This window comes from Rhinolophus hipposideros (assembly GCF_964194185.1).
Source record: "Rhinolophus hipposideros genome assembly, chromosome: 10".
Classification (NCBI taxonomy): Eukaryota; Metazoa; Chordata; class Mammalia; order Chiroptera; family Rhinolophidae; genus Rhinolophus; species Rhinolophus hipposideros.
In genome coordinates this window covers 57,707,278-57,726,972 of record NC_138056.1, presented here as the reverse complement: position 1 = coordinate 57,726,972, position 19,695 = coordinate 57,707,278, and the positions used below count along the sequence as shown (strand labels likewise).

At 38.7% G+C, this 19,695-nt stretch overlaps 2 protein-coding genes across 27 annotated transcripts in view; one reads left to right on the top strand and one right to left on the bottom strand.

Moving 5' to 3' along the window:
* LOC308503974 (uncharacterized protein) overlaps positions 1-11,467 on the bottom strand; it is a 68,090-nt gene extending 56,623 nt beyond the window's left edge. The window contains exon 1 of one of the 3 annotated variants that reach the window (XR_013994245.1): positions 11,329-11,467. Coding sequence is in view for 1 of the 3 variants with exons in the window: in XM_081063805.1 (XP_080919931.1) it covers positions 11,329-11,414 (86 nt within the window). In the remaining 2 variants the exon portion in view is untranslated. The remainder of the gene's footprint in view (positions 1-11,328) is intronic. The other 2 variants (XR_013994246.1, XM_081063805.1) reach the window with 2 other exon arrangements.
* The window catches only part of PICALM (phosphatidylinositol binding clathrin assembly protein), an 89,165-nt gene continuing 80,235 nt past the window's right edge, over positions 10,766-19,695 (top strand). For 14 of the 24 annotated variants that reach the window (XM_081063789.1, XM_081063795.1, XM_081063788.1 and 11 more), the window contains exon 1: positions 10,815-11,267. In XM_081063789.1, coding sequence (XP_080919915.1) covers positions 11,138-11,267 — 130 coding nt within the window. In that variant the 5' untranslated portion in view covers positions 10,815-11,137. Of the gene's footprint in view, positions 11,268-19,695 lie in introns of all 24 variants that reach the window. The other 10 variants (XM_081063790.1, XM_081063793.1, XM_081063801.1 and 7 more) reach the window with 5 other exon arrangements.

Sequence of the window (19,695 nt, the reverse complement as noted above, 5' to 3'; positions counted from 1 at the left end):
ACAACTAAGATTAATATGTTAAAGGGGTCTAATGGAAAAAGTAGACCAGATGAAAGAACAGATACATCATGTAAGCAGAGAGATGTAAATTCTAAGAGAATAAAAAAGAAATGCTAGCGATCAAACACAGTAACAGAAATGAAGAATGCCTTTGATGGTCTCTTAATAGAAGAAACGTGGCTGAGGAAAAATACATGACTAGACTCTGAGCTTTAGAATATGACAATAGACACTTTTGAAACTGAGAAAGTAAACAGAAAAAAGACTAAAGGAACAAAACAGAATATGCAAGAACTGTGGGACAACTATAAAAGGTGTAAAGTATGTGTAATGAGAACAACAGAAGGAAAAGAAAGGAACAGAAGCAATATTTGAAGCAATAATAACAGAATTTCCCCAAATTAATGTCAGATACTAAGCTACAGATCCAGGAAGCTCAGAGGACACCAAGCAGGATATATGCCTTAAAAAAATTACACCAAAGCATATCATATTCAAACTTCAGAAAAATCAAATATAACGACAAAATCTTGAAAGAAGCTGACGGTGGGCAGAGGGGGGACCTCACCTGTAGAAAAGCAAAGATAAGAATTACACCTGACTTCTTCTCAGAAACCATGCAAGCAAGAAGAGAGTGGAGCAAAATATTTAAAGTATGGAGAAAAAAAACCCACTAAGTTAGCTAGTGAAATAAGACGAGAAAAGATATACGGACTGGGAAGGGAAAAAAAAAAACAAAACTGTCTCTGTTCACAGATGACATGATTGTCTACGAAGAAAATCTGAAAGAATTGGAAAAAACCAAACCAAACAAAATACCTCTCCTGGGACTAATAAATGATTATAGGAAGCCTGCAGAATACAAGGTCAATATACAAAAGTCAACCACTTTCCTATATTTCAGAAATGAAAAGTGGAATTTGAAATTGGAAACGTATTATCATTTATATTTGCACTCAAAAAAGTAAAATACTTAGGTATAAGTCTAATAAAATATGTACAAGTCCTATATGAGGAAAACTACAAAACTCTGATGAAGGATATTTAAAAAACCTAACTAAATGGAGAGATATTCCATGTTCATAGATAGGAAGACTCAGTATTGTTAAGATTTCAGTTCTTCCTAATGGATCTATAGATTTGATGAAGTCCCACTCAAAAATCCCAGCAATATTTTATGGATATCAACAAACTGATTCTAAAGTTATGCAGAGGCATAAACCCAGAAGAGCCAACTCAATATTGAAGAAGAAGAACAAGTTGGAGGACTGACATTACCCAACTTCGAGACAAAACAATAGACAAATAGATCAATGGAACAGAATGGGGAGACCAGAAATAGAGCCACGAAAAAGGGTTAACTAATCTTTGACAGAGGACCAAAGGCAAAACAATGGAACAAAGAAAGCTTCTGTATAAATAGTGCTGGAAAATTAGATATCTACATGCAAAAACAAACAAACTAAAAGAATCTAGACACAAGTCTTACACCCTTCACAAAAATTAATTCAAAGTGGATCTTAGATATAAATGTAAAATGCAAAATTATAAAATTCCTAGTAGATGACATAGGAAAACCTAGGAGAAAAGCTAGATGACTTAGGGTATGGTAATGACTTTTTTGTTACAACACCAACGGAGTGATCCATCAAAGAAATAACTGATAAGCTGGACTAAATAAAAATAATAATAAAAAAAACTTCTGCTTTCCAAAAGACAACGTCAAGAAAAAGAGAAGAAAAGACACAGACTGGGAAAAAAATACTTGCAAAAGATACGTCTGATAAAGGACTTATCCAAAGTATACAAATAACTCTTAAAACTTAACAATAATACAACAAACAACCCAATTTTAAAAATGGGCAAAAGACACGAACAGAAACCCAAGGAAACAAGATACACACGTGTGTACAGATGGCAAGTACACATATATTGTCAACATCATTTGTCATTAGGAAATTGCAAATTGAAACAATGTGATACCTCTACACACATATTACAATTGCCCAAATCCGGAATACTGAAAATACCAAATGCTGGTGACGTTGTGGAATAACAGGAATTCTCATACATTACTGGTGAATACAAAATGGCACACCCCTTTGGAAGACAGTTTGGCAGTTTCTTACAAAACTAAACATACTCTTACCATATAATCCAGCAATCTTGTTCCTTGGTATTTACTGAAATGAACTAAAAACTTAAGTCTACATAAAAACCTGCACATAGATGTTTATAGCAGCTTTATTCATAATTGCCAAAACTTGGAAGCAACCAATATGTCCTTCAGTAGAGGAATGAGTAAATGAACTGCGGTCCATCCTGACAATGGGATATTATTCAGTGCTAAAATGGAACGAGCTATCAAGCCATGAAAAGACATGGAGGAAACTTAAATGCCCATTACTAAATGAAAGAAGCCAATCTGAAAAGGCTATATGCTGTGTTATTCCAGCTATATGACATTCTGGACAAGGTAAACTAAGGAGATGGTAAAAAGACCAAAGGTTGCCAGAGTTGAGGGGGAGGGATGGATAAATAGGCAGAGAACAGAGGATTTTTAGAGCAGTGAAACTCTTCTGTATGATACTACAATGGTGAATGCGTGTCATACATTTGTCAAAACCCATAGAATGTGCAACACCTAAAGTGAACCCTTATGTAAACTATGGACTTTGGGTGACAATAATGTGCCAATACAGGTTCATTGATTGTTAACAAATGTACCATTGTGGATATTAATAGTGGAGAAGGTTGTATATGTATGGGGATACGGAATATGGTAACTCTTTGTTCTTTCCACTCAATTTTGCTGTAAACCTAAATTTTGCTGTAAACCATAAAGCTGCTATTAAGATATACATTTTATTTATTTAGAAAAATCAGTGTGTCCAAACTGAATGCATCATTCTCTCCCTGTCACCTTCCCAATTTCCTCCCCCTCCAGTATCCTCCGTTTCGGTGAATAGAATCATGATATATCCAGATAACCACAGTCAAAAACCTAGAAATCAATCTAGACTCGGTGTTCTCCCTTATCTATTTCACGCAACCTCTTTACCAAGTCCCATGTATTTTACCGCATATCTCTAGAATCTATATCCTTCCTTCCCTCTCTAATGCCACTGCTACAATGCCCTCTATTCACTAGCCAGTTTTCCCTTGATCTGACCTCGGCCTAAGTTTTATGAATAACTACAACTTTTTGTTTTCTAATATTCTATCAGACAACTGTAATTCAGGCCTAATGCAGACCATAAAATGTAAAACTTAAGCTGTTCAGAACTCTCATGATAACTTATCTCATAACCAGGCTTTAATTAAATTAAAACCCAAAGTTTTACATACACAGGTAGAAGTATGAGGAAAGAGAATAATGGTTTATGACTGTGGGACATCTTTTAAAATATAATTTAAGTTTAGAAAATGAAACGAACCACAAAGATCAGTTAGTCCTTCATGACATTCCTGTACCTACAATCTTTCATTGCACTTCTAATGCCTTCAAGACAATATCCAGACTCTTTAACATGATATATAAGGTTCTTCACGACCTGGCCTCTGTATTCCTTCCAACTTCATCTGTCCCTATTTTGCATTTACCCGGTTCTTCAGGCCAAAATCCTAGGAGTTATCCTTGTATAGTCTCTTTCCCTTGAGTCACCATCCCCAGATTCTGCTCCTCACTATTCGATCTACCAGCAAATTCTTTTGATTCTACATTTTAATATGTGTAAGTCTATCTACTTCTTTTTATTTGCATGTCTTCAACTCTATCCCAAGTCCGCGTCACTGACTGCTCTTCTCGTCTAAAGCAATTCCTTCCTAATGGGTTTCCTTGCTTCTGTTCTTGCTTTCAATTCAATTCTTCATGCAATAAGCATATATATATTTAAGATCATGTCATTCCTGATGACTTTTCATCTCACTCAGTATAAAATCTAAATTCCTGCCAAAGCTCTCTATATTAGTTTCCTTTTGCTGCTGTAACAAAATTACCATAAACATAGTGCTGTACTCAACAGAAATTTATTCTGCTGCCTTATTTTAGACTCTTAACTCAGAAAGGAGGAGACCTTATGGTAGACGTTAGTGACCTAGGCAGGGGTTGGTTAGAATTTGTCAACTAAGTGAATTACTAGGACACTTGAGTCTGTGCAGAGTGACAGTTACATGAGTTATTTGTGGTCTTCTCTTGTTGCATATGGGTCTGAACAAGCTGGTGTTAAAACAAAAAGAGCTTACATAGTTTGTGTTACATATCATGGAATGGTACAATTAATCATTTTAGTTTTTGCTCCATTTCATTTTGCAAATCATTCCGGTTTTTGCTTGGTTTCTCAGTCCCCCTTCTTTTGGTCAATCTTTAGCTTAAGCTGGAAGAAAGACCACTATTTTTTGGGGGACATGATCAATCCAAATGCACTGCTATTTAATAAGTCACAATTATGCACTGAGTTTTTCATGGTAGCCATATTGACCTCTGTAATTATTAGACCTTCCTGTTCTTTTGTTGGATGATGATTTGTAAATCATCTAGCGTAGCAGTGGCTGTGCAGCAGCATTTAAGATTCTGAAGATCATATACCCGGTAACTGCAATGCGGACAGACACTAAGACAAAAATTATTAGAATTTGCAAGGCATTTCAAAGCTATATTCCCAGATTTTGAAAAGTGGACAATGAAAGCATGTGACACAATCTATTTGGATCTTTCTTATATAATCAAGCTTTTTTTTCCTTTTAATTTGGATAAGGTTTGCTCAAACTTCACCAGCGTATGAAGAATTAGTCCTATATCTGGTAATTGTCAAGGATACAGATCTTGAGTAAAGGACAAGGATGTCTGTTAACAATCTAGGACCTTAATCTAGGAGGCGGGGAAGAAAATAGACAAGAGGATATAGATGCAAAGCCAAGGGGATACACATAGAAAGAACAACATGGCAATCAATGAGGCCTTGTTCCAGTGGTCTTGGTTGGAAATAGTCTATTTCCGGCAATCATCAGCTTGTTCCAAGGATCTAGGGCTAGCTGTCTATTCTCATAGGACATCTACCTCTGAATATTACCTAGACTCCTCAATATGTAGGCTCCTTAAAAAGCCCTACATGATCTGGCCATATCTCTGAGATCATCTCCTAAGTCTCTTTCTCTTCTTCACTCATTTCTCTAGCCACACTGGCCTTGCTGTTCTGCAAACAAGTTAGTCTTGTTTCTGCCTGAAAGCTATTGTCCTTATTGTTTCCTTTATGCAAACTGATCGGTTTCCCATTTTTGCATTGCTGACTCCCACAGTACACTCAAGTCACATGTCACCTCCTTAGAAAGGCTTTCCCTTGTCATCCAATTTAAAGTCCTCTTCCCGTCATTCTTTTTTTTTTAAACATTTTTTTGGGTATTTTTTTGTTTTGTTTTTTTAAATTTTATTGGGGAATATGGGGGAACTGTGCTTCTTCAGGGCCCATCAGCTCCAAGTCATTCTCCTTCAATCTAGTTGTGAAGGGCACAGCTCAGCTCCAAGTCCATTTGCCGTTTTGTCTTTAGTTGCAAGGGGCTCAGCCCACCATCCATGCGGGAATTGAACCAGCAACCTTGTTGTTGAGAGCTCGCGCTCTAACCAACTGAGCCATCCAGCCACCCTCTTCCCATCATTCTTAATTCTTTTACCCTGCTTAATTTTTCTTCATAGCACTCTTCATTGCCCGCATATGTTTCATATTTATTTATTTTTTTGTTTGTTATATTCCCTACTTGAATACATGCACCACTTAAGAAGGCAGAAAACTTTTCCATTTTGTTCACCGATAAGTTTTCAGGTCCCAGAACACTATCCAGCATATATAAGTGGTCAATAACTACTTGCTGATTGAATGAATACACGAAAACCTCACACACACTATGTGGAAGCCATATAAATCTATCTGCACTTCTAAAACGGCTCCATCTTTTGCATATGTGTTTTTTCTCTGCGTGGAGTAACTTTTCCCTGATTCCCTCACAATTCCTCATTATCTTTCAAGACTCAGCTTATGTGTCACTACCCCTGAGAAACCTTCACTGATTCCTTCAGGAAGAAATAGGTGTCCTTTTTCTTCATTCTTATAGAACTCTATGCATACCTCAATCGTATTACTTATTACACTGTGCTCATATTTTGTCTAAATCATCTCTGTATCATGAGAATCTATCAGAGTGCCTTGCCCATAGTAAATTCTGAGTAAATGTTTGTTGACCGATTTTATTTATTGAGTGACAACTGTGTGTCAGGCATTGTACTAGTTTTTCACGTACATTATTTTAATCTTGACAACAAATCTATATTATCCCTGTTTCATATATGAGAAAACTGAATAACTTGCACACACTTTTGAACTTAAGTGTATCTGGCTTCAAGTCCGGTATTTCTCCCAGTGCCTCAAAAGAATTAATAAATTTCCTTTATTTTCTTGATACTTACTGGTCAAAATCCAACATCCCAAATTCAACATTAACATTAAAACTCTGATGTTGCATAGTCTAGTACTTGGTTTAATTAAAAAGAATGGACCCCAGATACCTTAACAGCTCAGGTATTTATTTTGCTTCATAATTAGAGTTTTTGATGATGATTCAGGGTCAAGATTTTGTTAATCTTCCCTTTTAAGGGAAGGATTATATTTAACAACTAGTCTACATATCATCTTTCAACAGGTATAATGGGTCCAAATACATTGTAAGTCATATTGAAATTGTAAAATGAATATACCTGAAAAAAAGTGTGAAAGAAGTGAGTTAAAGATAGTAAGAGATCCTTATATGTGAGAGAACCTGGAGGTTATCCTGATTCTTTTCTTTTCAGCATGCTAGGTGAAGCAGTGTATATTAAAGGCCATATAGAAGTTTATGAAAATGTAGAAGCACATGAATTAGTATCATGAGACACTCAAGCAGTGAGTTGCCCAGGCTCTAATGTCAGATAGACCTGAGATCTAATCCTAGCTACCCCACCTAATATATTTAAGCAAGTCCCTTAATTTTATCTAAGCCTCACTTTCTTCATCGGTACAATGGCGAGAACAGAAGTGTATTAGGCAGGGCAGCTAATTTCAGAGTCATAATTGAACAAAACAAGTCAAAGTCAATACAGGTTTGCCTGGTCATGCAGTTCTCCTAGCCAGCACTGCCCTAAGGATTAATTTGGGGCCCCAGGGTTCTTCCATTTTGTGGTTTTGACCTCCTCTAAATTCTCTGAAGTCTTTATTCATTGGGTAGATAGGGGAAAACAAGAAAATGTGGAGCACGTGTAGCAGTTTTTAGAGGTTTTGTGGGCCAAGCTTTAAATGCCTTTCATCATTTCTGTCTGCATTCTATTGGACAGAAGTCAGTCACATGACCACAATTAATTACAAAGGAGGCTAGGAATGTAGTTTGTGTGCTCAGAAGAAAAGGACACAGTATGGGGAACACAAAGCTGTCTCTGCCACTTAAGGTCATGAAGTAGTTTTAGGGTTTAAGAGAGATAATGCATGTCACGTGTAGCATAGGGTAAGTAATCAACAAAGTTACGTTCTTATTATAATTACAAGTATGTATAATGAGGGCCTGAATAAGGATCCCACAGTTGAAAGTGGGGTACTTGCTTTGAGGTTCCAGTAAGAGAACTCAGCTACATTCAAAGAAATGTCTTTACTTTTTTGTAGGGTGATATAAGATTATGATCTTTAACTGATTTGGCAGCATCAAGAAATAACAAACATAGAAATGTCAGGGAGGAAGGGGTTGCCAGGTGTTTGTATTAACTTAGCTAACAGAATGTCAAAAGATTATAATTTAGATAACCCTAATGTCTAAGAATGGGAATAAAGAATTATAGGCTCATTGGATTTGGGAAAGGGCTTAAGTGAAGTAATAAGGAGTAAAAATTCTGGTCAATCCTTTTATATTCTCTTTCTCTTTTTCTTACTTTTAAATCACAGACATCATCAAGTTTCTTCAGGTGCTGCACATTTTCTTCTCTGTTGCCAATTAAAATATTGTAAAAACACAGAACAGAGACCATGTTTGTTTCACCTATTATCTCATCATCTAGCAATGCCTAGCATAGAGTATACAGGCAAGAAGTATTTGTTGAATGAATTTAACCTATATCGACAGTTGCTTCAAGTGTTGCCAAAAGGGTCTAGATAAAGTAACACAAAGACAATGAGTTTTGTGTTTTTTTAATTTTTTATTGGGGAATATTGGGGAACAGTGTGTTTCTCCAGGGCCCATCAGCTCCAAGTCATTGTCCTTCAATCTAGTTGTGGAGGGCGCAGCTCAGCTCCAAGTCCAGTTGCCATTTTCAATCTTTAGTTGCAGGGGGGTGCAGCCCACCATCCCATGTGGGAATTGAAGCTGCAACCCTGTTTCAAGAGCATGCACTCCTACCAACTCAGCTTCCGGCCACCCAAGACAATGAGTTTTTAAATCTTGCTTCTGCTACTTTAATATCTGTGGGATTCTGGGACTTCTAAGATTTAACTTCTAAGATTTATTTTCTTCCTTGTATTAAATAGGCACAATACTTTTAGAGCTCTAATAGTGAGAATGAAATGAAAAACTTTATGTATGTAGTGTTCCTGGCACATAAAAGGCATTAAAAAAAAACTGTTGCATTAAAAAAAAAACTGTTGCTCCCACCCCTAAACCCTACACCTCTCTATTTTAATTTGGGGCACCTACTTTTTAATTTGGGGAACATGGGAAATATCATGTGCTATTCAAGTTTTCCTTCTGTTTTTGGTTCTGTTCATATGTAATGAAAAAAAAATAGGCTTCAAGTTGGTGATCAAACTTAAGAGCTGATTAGTTACCAAAGCCCCAATGGGTTCACGGTTAGACCAGCATTCAGCACCAAGAACAGTTCTTGACACATAGTAGGCATTCAATACATAGTTTTTGAAATAGTGAATGAATTAATAAAGTACTGAAATACAGATGATGCTCCAGACAGATACTTATGGGATGGACATAATGTGTGAAAAAAAGTGGATAAATGTTATCAAATGAGAGGCTTGGAGTGGTGTTGCCAAATGCATGACTTCAAAATGTTTTCATTCATTCATTCAACCAGAATTTCCCCTAAGAATGAAATATTTAAGTATTGATAGCTAAATGCCATGCTCATCAGGGAGTTTACCAGTGCAGAGGCTCAGGCCAACTCTAACTTATTCAGCAGAATCCACAGAAGGGTAGCAAGAATGGCTGACATGTCTTGAGAATTGGGTTAATTCCACTGCCTGATGGGAACAGTGTAGCAAACTGGACAGCAAACCGCAGACGGACAGCAGATGCAGTGAAGGAAGTCATTACAGTTTTGTGAAATTTGGGGCTGGCTTGACAAAGATGAAGCCTGATGGTTTAAGAACTGTATGTTCTTGGCAAAAGCATGGTGTTGCAGAATTTCACCAGCCATAGTGAAAAGGGGGGGGGCGGGGAAGGGGAATGGGAGGAGACTACACAATTCATGATATGATGCATAAATTGTTAACTATCTATTCGCTTTGCATCTTTTGAGAGTCACCAGATTGAAGCACAGTATTTTAGATTTGGCTGGCAGATGGTGCACACAGACGTTGAGTATGTTAGCATTTCATTTGAAACTAGTAGCAAGATTGCATAGGACTATCACAGCAATTTAACATTCATAGAGATTTTTAAACTTATCCCCAAATCTGGGTTAAACGTGGGGCCCTAATAACATTCTAAAGGCTTTGTTAATAGATCTGGAACTCATAGAACAGATTCACAAGATGTAATAATTCCTCTAAGATGCCTACAGGGTAGTGTCAATGTCTTCTTTCCCTGAAAATACGGTTTATGCAAGAGTAAAGGGAAGAAGGACTAACCCAGGGGAGATGGCAGGTAGTGATGTTTCAATTTGTTTGGATGGGACTTCTCCATCTGCCACTCTTCTCACTTCCCTCTATGGGGTGGACCTTTAGTCACCACACCAGCCAGCCTTATAGGGTTCAAGCGACTCCGTGGTTGACATCATCCTAGCACTTCCTTTTTCAAATTCCAGTGAAACTATGTGTTTCCTGTCTTGTTTGACGCCCTGAAGAATACTGGCTGGTTAGTATCTAAATTTAGACTGGCAGCAGCGTGTGCAGTTTTCACAGAAACAAAAACAGGTGACATTTCCAAGCCTCCCAAGACAAGGGGAAAAACACTCAACCCTTCTGGGGTCAGGCAGCAGGGAGACCTTCTACAGTGACACAATGAGGAGAGGCCTGCTGGCAGGCTCAGAAAATGGGCCTCCTGAAGCCTTTCCCTTAATGCCAGGAGGATGGCCGTGGGGGCGTCTCTAAACACATTCTTGATTCAGCTCTGAGAGCCCGGGGAGCCGGAGCTCCGACACCTCCTTCCTCGGGGGGAGCTGTGAAGGCAGCTGCGCCTCTTTGTCAAGCCACTGGTTTCCACCACAGGCACTAGGACAACCTTGGCACCGGGTGGGCGAGGGGAGAAGCGGCCCCCTTGCCCCGCCCCTGCCCCCAGCGCAGGAGTCCCCGCCCCTGCCCCGCCCCCCTCTGTGACCCCCGCGGCTCAGCCGCCGGCGACCTGTTGGCAGGGCGCGTCACGTGACGCGCCGGCCGCTCCCCGCCCCCGCCTTCCGCGGGCCTCCTGTTGCGCCCGCCGGGCGGGTTCCACCACGTAACGCGCGGGCACCGCCCCGCTCTTCCCTCCCGGAGCGAGGGAGGGCGGGCGTCGAAAGGAAAGGGAAGGAAAAGGGGCGGGAGAGGGAGAAGGGGCGGCGCTCGAGCCACGTGACCCGGGGCAGCCCGGAAAGCTCCGAGGAGGAGCCTGGCGCCGCCATTTTCCTGCAGCTGCCTGTACCTCTTCCCCGGCCCGGCTCCAGCTGACCAGGGAAGGGGTGGGCTGAACTAAGGCGGGGGCAGGGGAGCGCCCGACACCGTGCCTGACCCCGCGGGTGACAGGAGCCGGTTCTTTCCCGGCGGGTAGCAGCGCGCAGCCCTGAGCCCCGCCCCAGGCCAGCAGGCGGAGCAGGGAGCCGGTGGGGGCAGGGGGTGCGGTGGGGGGTGGGGGCCCTCCGGCTTTTGGGGGTCCCGGTCCCCGCCGGCTGTGGAGCGGAAGGGGTGGCGGAGGCGCCGCAGAGATGTCCGGCCAGAGCCTGACGGACCGAATCACCGCCGCCCAGCACAGTGTCACCGGCTCCGCCGTGTCCAAGACAGTATGCAAGGCCACGACCCACGAGATCATGGGGCCCAAGAAAAAGCACCTGGACTGTGAGTGCAGCCGCCCGCCGCCCCCGCGCCTCGCGTCCTTCTCTCCTAGCTCTTTTCTTACCCCCTGTGGCTGCTCGTTCCCTCCCCGCGTCTCGCCCGGCACGGCGGCTCCTGAGCTCGTCCTGGCCGCGTCCTTTTCGCTTCCATCCCACCTGCCTTGGCGGCTTCCGTTCCCGGTCTGAAAGCCCCCGCCGAGCCCCTCCCGGCGCGTCCCGGGGGCCCGGGCGTCCCAGACGCCCCACGGCACCCCGCACGCGCGCCCGGCTCGCCCCCCTGCCCGCGCCGGCTGCGGCGGCCCTGCCGCCCATCCCTGCCGTCCCGTGCCGCCCGGCCGCCCTCTCCCGAGCGGCGCCCCGCTTCCTCCGGGGCCCCGCGCCCCATTGTTTCCCCTTAGCCTTCTTCGGGTTTCCGTCGGCGCGCGGTGGCGTGGACCCGGACCCCCTTTTCTCCGCGTCCCCGAGGGTGCCTCCCCTGAAGTGATCGCCACTTGCTTCGCTCCCTGCCGGAGCGTCTCCCGCACCTTTCCGAGCCCCCGTCTGGGTCACTTTGCTTCGCCTCGGTGGCTGCAGTTGAATTCCGTCGTCCCCTTGGCGCTTCCGTTGCATGCTCCGTACCCGACTTTTATCCCGGGTGACTTGATTCGTGGGCGTAGAAGTCGAGGGATCCCGCTGGGTGTAGGGAAAGCTTTGCGGAAAGTTGGGATTTTTAATTGCCTCCGGAGGAATGGGATCGTTGTATTTTCGTGCTTTTGACGGGGATAGGTTGTGAAGGTCAGGCATCCCCCCCCGCACCCCCCCTCTTTTGGGGGGTCTAATGGGGGTATGGGAAAGGGTTTGCTGAGACTGGTGTCTATTCCCGGAACTGTTAACCCTGGCGTTTTGAATGTAGAAGCTTGAGGGTGAAAGCGTCGGCTATTGGAATTGAAAACGGAGTCATACTCAGACCTACAAACCACACACAGACCCCTTTCAAATGGTGAGAAGGTGTTTGGTGATGCTTGAGTTTGGACCCCGTTTTAATTTTATGCTGGCTGTCTCTTGGGGGACCAGCTTGTCCCACACAGCGTGATGGTACTCCGTCCACTGACTTCTGTACAGTCACTAGACCTGACTCCTCCCAACTTTTTTCCAAACCTGGAAGCCACCTGTAATAATAGCCTCCTTTTTCTTTCCACTCATTTACCTCAAGGTACAAAACTCAGTGGATTACTCAAGCGTTGGCTCAGTGGGGCTTTGACCCGAAACTTTTCGGTGAAAAATATGGAAATAGGCACAATAATTTCCTTTTTTTTAAAGGGCCACTGGACACAGTCGCCTGACTGACTTCATCCTGCATGCAAGTAACTTTGCTTTACTGACGGAAGCAGGAGTAAGCACGTCCTGAAAGGGAATTCACTGACAGGAGTCCTGTTTTGTTTTTCCATTTGGACTTTGGCCATAAGGCTTGAACTTAAAAAAAAAAAAAAAGAGGTACAGAATGTGAATTCTTCCAAGATACTTTGCGCACGAAGTGCTGTTAGAACAAGTTATTGCTACAGACAAACCCATTATTCTTTGTGACTGTTTCCTTCTCTGTGGGAAAGTTTATACATATATCTATATCTATACCGATATATATATATATCATTACTGCTTGGTTCTTCTCTCTGATGAGTAAGTCCTGCAGGCTGCTTTTTAACTCTCAGCCCTTGCCTGTTTAGAGAATGCAGAATATATTTAAATGGTGACATTTTTATAAACAGAAAATTCTTTAAAATGCATTGTGAAACAATAAGTGACTTTTTTTTTTTTAAATCTGATATTTGGAGTGGATATTTCTGTTCATTTCTCTTCAAACGACTATTTGGTGTGCTCTACTCAATCTTACAGTTTGCCCTGACACTCAATTCTTTTGTTTGTTTTTTATTTTTTTCTTTGATGATGAGGGTAGGTGAAGAAACTACTTGTCATTGGGAACTATTGTCCTCTTCCCTCACTTCAAAATGATGAATTATAGTAAGAATAGGTATGGTTTTTAAGGCTTTTGTCTTACTTCAAATATAGCAGTTCTTTTAACACATTACTAAAAAGGTCAGAAAATAGCGTCAGGATGGTGATAACGTCAGGATGGTGATACTTATTTGGGGTTTTATAAATGTTAACCTTTTTCACTTGTAGAAGCTACTATAGATGCTTCTATGACGAGGTTTTGGAGGGTACTGTTTCACATTGGTAGTTCTTTTTCTCTATCACTGATGTATTTATAAGCTCCCATTTATTTAGAACTTGAATATTCCTGGTAAAGTTTGATTAAAAAAGTCTGTGTAAATAAGGAGCCACTACTCTATTTTCAATGACGTTTTTAAAATAGTGACACTATTTTCCCTATATTATTTAAAATGCACTTGTAACCACTTCTCCTTAAATGAAATAAATTTATTTTAAGTACAGACTGATCAATGAGTGATTTTTCTAACCACCTTTCATCCCTTCCATACACACTTTAACATACTTTGAGGAAGTTGAAAAGACTTTCACAGACCGTTCTGTGTTTTGACACCATGAATTTTAGGCTTTAATGTAGAGATAATTTTTTCTCTTTAAGAAAATTTTCTTTCTTAGTGAAGGCTTAGTTCTTTGGTGCCTTTTAATGCCCCCCCTCCAAAAAAAAAAAACTATTGCCTTAGTTGAACCTAATGAAAACAGTTTCATTTTTTAAGTGTTAGTATTTAACAAAAATATGCATAGGATTTTTTTTTTCTATAATCTTTTAGAGTGTAGATGTGGTTTCTATTTCTCCAATGTCTTTCCATGTGAGGAGTGATTATTATACTCAATGAATTATGGCTTAATTCATGCTACATTATACCTATACTTGTTTAAGAAAGATTTTTTGCTTTTCTTTTAGCAGTAAGTGGATAATAGTTTTAGTGTCCCTACTGTGAAAAGAGTTGTCAAACGAAACATATTTGTAAAAATGAACATGACTTGCATTTTATTCCAGACCTCTGTGGCCATAATCAAGGTAGAATAGCAGCCCATAAGGGTTCAAATGTAAATTTGAAGAACTTCGGTTTGCCAGGTACTTATTAACCATTATCTCATTTAATCCTTTTTTAGGGCTATAGGAGAGGCAAACCATATGGATACAAAGTAGTTTCTAACTCCATTTAAAGAAGGTGTAGAATGCTTAAAACTTCCATAAGGATTGAAGTATAGACAAAACAATTTATTTATTTATTTATATTTTTAATTTATGGGGGTGACAATTGTTAGTAAAATTACGTAGATTTCAGGTGTACAATTCTGGACAAAACAATTTTTAATTTTATAAATTCTTAATTAAATTCTTAGCTGATTTCACAGTCTTTAGTCCTTTTTGATATGAATAATTTCCTTTATTCTGTACTTGTTCAATTTACTGTCCTTGGACATTTACATGTTTCTCGAAATGTAACATTTATGTTAATGGCTATAATGGCTTCACTTTTTTATCCATATTTATCCCAGTTAATTTCCAGGGACACTTCATTCCAACCACCATCTGCCTTACATTCTCTACAACAAAATCAAGGCCATGTTTTTATTAAGACTCTTCTATAAGCCTATCTCTGTGATAGATACAGTGTAGGTATTTGTGTGTTGTGTACTGGATCTAGACTTGCCTAATTTTAATTCATGAATGTTTTGAATATATAGAAGGTGGAATTTGTATTTGGGTTAGTGGTTTGTATAACCATTGGCGGGGGAGGGGTATACATATATGTATACATATATATGTATATATATATTTATGTATATATATTTATATATAAATATTGAAATGAACTAGAAATAATTACCCTTTTAAGCAAATGTATTGATTTTTAATGTCTTAAGGACATTCAATGGGTGCTTTGTTTGTGTATTGTCAAGAAAGTATCTGTTAACTGGGATTTGATTTGCAAGAAGATGAGGAAGCTATTAAGTGGAAGATCTGCCCCAAGGTGTCTCTTGTATAGAAAAAAAAGTAACTGAGGCTTTCCAAATGGACCTTTTTTTTTACAGAGACAGTTATTTTGTAGTTAATGTATAAGCTTACTGTTGTTTCCCATAAGAATTAACCATATGATTTCTATTTTCATTATTTGACCTATTCTGTCATTTAGCCTTTAATAGTTCTAAAATACAAAAAATGGTAGTGGCGTTATTAAAGTGGTAGTAGTAAGATTTGACTGTGTCAAATGACATCAAATGCCTGAGGTATATAGTCGAACTCCATAAATATATAAGATGTTTTTCTCCTTGACACGTGTATCTAAGTATTTTTCTGAATAGTATGTATTTTAAAAGAGAAACTGAAGAGAACTTGACATGTACTCGTTTTGGTAGCTACCTTATTTTGTAATTAGCAAATTTAAAAATATCTTTGTAGAGTAATAAGGCTTCGCTGGTGCACTTGTTTTAAATACTGTTAGACTTTACGCATTTATTTTTTTATCCTATAGCAATGCCTTTTATGTTTACTATGTATTTTATATATCCAAATAATAAGTTGTTTGAATTTAATTTAGCGTGCTAGGTGAGACATGAAACTTCATATGAAATGACTTGGCTTTTCTCCTCTCATTTGATTTGTGAATCACTTGTATGAAATATTTAGGTGTTTTAAAAATACGTTATATTTATTATAAATAAATTATATAATATATTTAATATATTATTAAAAATTAACCTATTTTGTCAGAATTGCTTTAATTTAAATAAATTGTTTATTTTGACCCCGATTGTCATTTAGACATTTAATGTGAAAGTTTGTCATAATGCATAGAAAGTTGCTTCTATTCAATTTCTTTAGTTCCAAAGTGCTTAGTTCCATGATTTCTCCCTTGAAATCAAAAGAAACTTAAATGCTTTTTGGCAAGAGGTTAGAGCCCTATGAAGCAGAAGTAGGGTTAGGTTTTCAAAGTAAAGGCTTAGTATTTGCTCTTCCTGTTCTTTTTAGTGGCTGAAGTGGCATTTCCGTTACTTTGTGTTTTGTCTCAGTATGTTCCTAGTTAAACTGCTTTATACATTTCTCTAGAGAATTGAAATTTTTGGATATGACCTATTAGAATTTTGTATGTCCATTGTGTATATGGTTCTTTTTATGGAGAGTAGTTCCTGGGCAATTAGATTTTACTAATTGCCTTTAAAAGGAAATTTTCCTTTAAGAGGGAATTTTGATGAACCTAAACCTTTGGTATTAAATATTATGTTCAGAGTTGTAACTTGCCAGGTAATCAGAATATTAAGGATTTCTTAAGTTGTATTTGAATACAGTGGCAATACTCCCAGCTAGGCATGTTCTTTGTGCTTATCCCCAGATTGATTTTATATTTATTTAATGAATATTTATTTGTGCTTATTTTGTACTGAGCACTCACCATGCTAAACTTTACATTTATGAACTTACTTCTTTCAACAACTTTGTAAGAGAAATTTTATTAATATAAAATTATAATTTTAGTGAAGAGGGAACTAAGGTACTGAAAAGCTCAGTAATTTGCCTAAAGTCACACAGCCAGAAAGAGGAGTACTGGGATTTAAATCGAGGTAGTCTAGCATTAGATCTGTGCTTTCATCTCAGTGTGACTTTTTACCTAATGCTTTTCTATTCCAGGAAATGAATAAACCATATTCATTTATTCATGGCAGTGGTTCTTTAAGTATGGTCCTGGGACTCCGAGGAGTCTCCAAGACACAGGATATCTGTGAGGTCAAAACTATATTTGTATGCTAAGACATTATTTGCCTTTTCCATTTTCATTCTTTCACGTGTACAGTGGAGTTTTCCAGAGGCTATGTGATGTGTGGTATTGTAACAGATTGAATGCAGTAGCAGATAATTGTGTTTCCCTGAAAATAAGACCTAGAGGACCATCAGCGCTAATGCGTCTTTTGGAGAAAAATTAATATAAGACCCGGTGTTATTTTACTATAATGTAAAACCGGGTATAATATAATATATCATATAATATCATATAATATAATAAAATATATAAGACCAGGTCTTATATTAATTTTTGCTCCAAAAGATGCATTAGAGCTGATGGTCCGGCTGGGTCTTATTTTCGGGGAAACACGGTATGAGCATCCAACTGTTTTCTATTAGGCCAGAAAGTAAAGAGTTTTGCAAAAATGTGAAACAATGCCATTGTTCTAAATTTTGGTTTTGGAAAATACAGTTATATTTCATGGAAAATGTTAGTGTGTGATGAGTTTTTTAAAAAATGAATTAATATTTTAAATTTTCTTTAAATTTAAAATATTTAAAGTTTTAATTTCTAACAGTAAATGTCAAAAGAGAAAAACCACTTAACTGAAAGCTCTTTGGGGTCCTCAATTTTTAACATTGTAAAGGTTCTGAGACTTAAAAAATGCACCTCAAAGGAAGAGGGTGTATTAGAGGATCTGAGAGAGAGGACCTAAACTTAAGAGGTCCTTTAACCTCTCACAGTAATTTTGGATTTGATTTGGTGGATAACAGTGACCCAACCATTGGAGGACTTTGAGCAAGAGATGTGGCATAGTCCTTTGATTATGTCATACATTAAGTAGATTGGAAAGAATGTGTGTTGTGACTTGGAAAGGGGACTACTGGAGGCAAAAAGAGTCTAACAGTAATATCTATTTTTTTTCCCTTAAAGGCCTTAATAAAGCTCATCATTAATTGGGACTCTTGATTCATTTTTCCTCCTTTTTTTGTCTTTTTTTTGTTTTTAAAACTCATCTAAGCTATTACTTTTCTGCCAAGCATGTTAGGTTCCAATTGTGCCAAAAAAAGTTCTTGACCCCCAAACTGTTAGCCTTTGCGTGTACCCATTCCTTAGTCCCAAAATATCTTCATCTCTGTCAAAACAGATTCATCCTTCTTTAAACTAACTGCTTTTAGCTGTTAACAAACTGCTTTTGTTAACATTCACATTGAAAATAACTTCTTTCATAAAGACAATACTGAGTAGCTCCCACTGGTCCTTCCATTGAAACATTATCACTATTTAAAGTTATAATTTTGTTTAACTGTAGTTCCTGTCATATTTTTATATATATTTGGGGTTTCTGTACTTATTTCTCTGTAGAATAAGTACTGTTTTATATCTTTTTCCAAAATACCTCATCTGTTATTCTGTGGGTGCTCATTAAATATTGAATGGTTATACATAATCTCCATCACAGCTCAGACTTTTCCATGAACAACTTTGGATGCAGTATAGAGATCTATTCTAGTAGACATTTAATAATATTTTTATGCTGCTTATCTTCGTTGCAGTGAATGGTAATTACCTGGTTACAAAATTATACATGTAGTCAGTCAGTATCATTGATAAAAACATACCAAGTTGCTGCTATGTGTTTCATGAAACCCATCAGGCATTAAGAGGTCTAGTTTTGTTTAGATATTTTGTGGTGTTCCCTAAAATACTGTTACAGAAAAGAAATTTTTTGGTTGCAGCTGCTCAGTTTGAAAACTATTAAAATGCAGGTTTCGAGGATATGTTCTTGAAAGTAGAAATTAATTTTAAGAAATAAACAGGAGACCAGAAATAGATTTGAAATGCTTATTAGAGCTGCTTCCGTGTACAACTTCAGGAGGTGCTGATTGCCTTGTAGTCTATGTGCAGAGTGCTTCCAGAGTATAACTGTGTGGCAGACTTCCTAAATTAGAGGTAAGGAGGGATAAAGTACTCTTAATAGATAGTCACAATGTAAAAGATAAGAAAGGACTTTTAGAAGGAAGCCTTACAAGGTATGAGGCAAGGTTGGAGTGGTAGTAGTGATAGTCATGATAGTAAGAACACTAAACCTAGACCATCAGTTGATTCCAGGGCTGGTGGGAATTGCTCCAAGTTCTCTGTGGACACTGGAATTCCTGCAGTGATGTCTGAGATTGTGCTGGTATTTATAGTTATAAACTTACTACTTGAAACCACCCTAGGGGCCGTAATTTTACTCAAGGGACACTTCTTCCAAGCAGTGGTTGAGGAAGCCAGAAATACTTTCTAAAGTTCTTCCCTCACTACAGATTGCAGGTATACTTTACAAGTGACATCATAAGGTGTACTCAGTTGCTGTATTTTAATGTACATGTTTCTGCTGATTATATAGGTAATCTCATGTGACTATAAGCCCTGAGGACAAGGTTCATGGTGTGTGTGTATGTTTAAAAACTATGTGCTGGTAATAGAGTTAGTTATTTTTTGGATACTTAAGAACTACAAATGTCCCATATTTTAGATACATCTAATATGCAAAACTCTTACTGTAATTTAAATACATACCAAAAAATAAACAGCAGGTGATATTCACAACTGGAGGAGAGGATTGCCAGACTTGATATACTTGAAACAGTTGTTTGCAGAAATTTAATTCATGCATAGCATTGAATGCTTTGAAATATTATTTAATCCAAAGTAGTGTGAAAAAGGGGA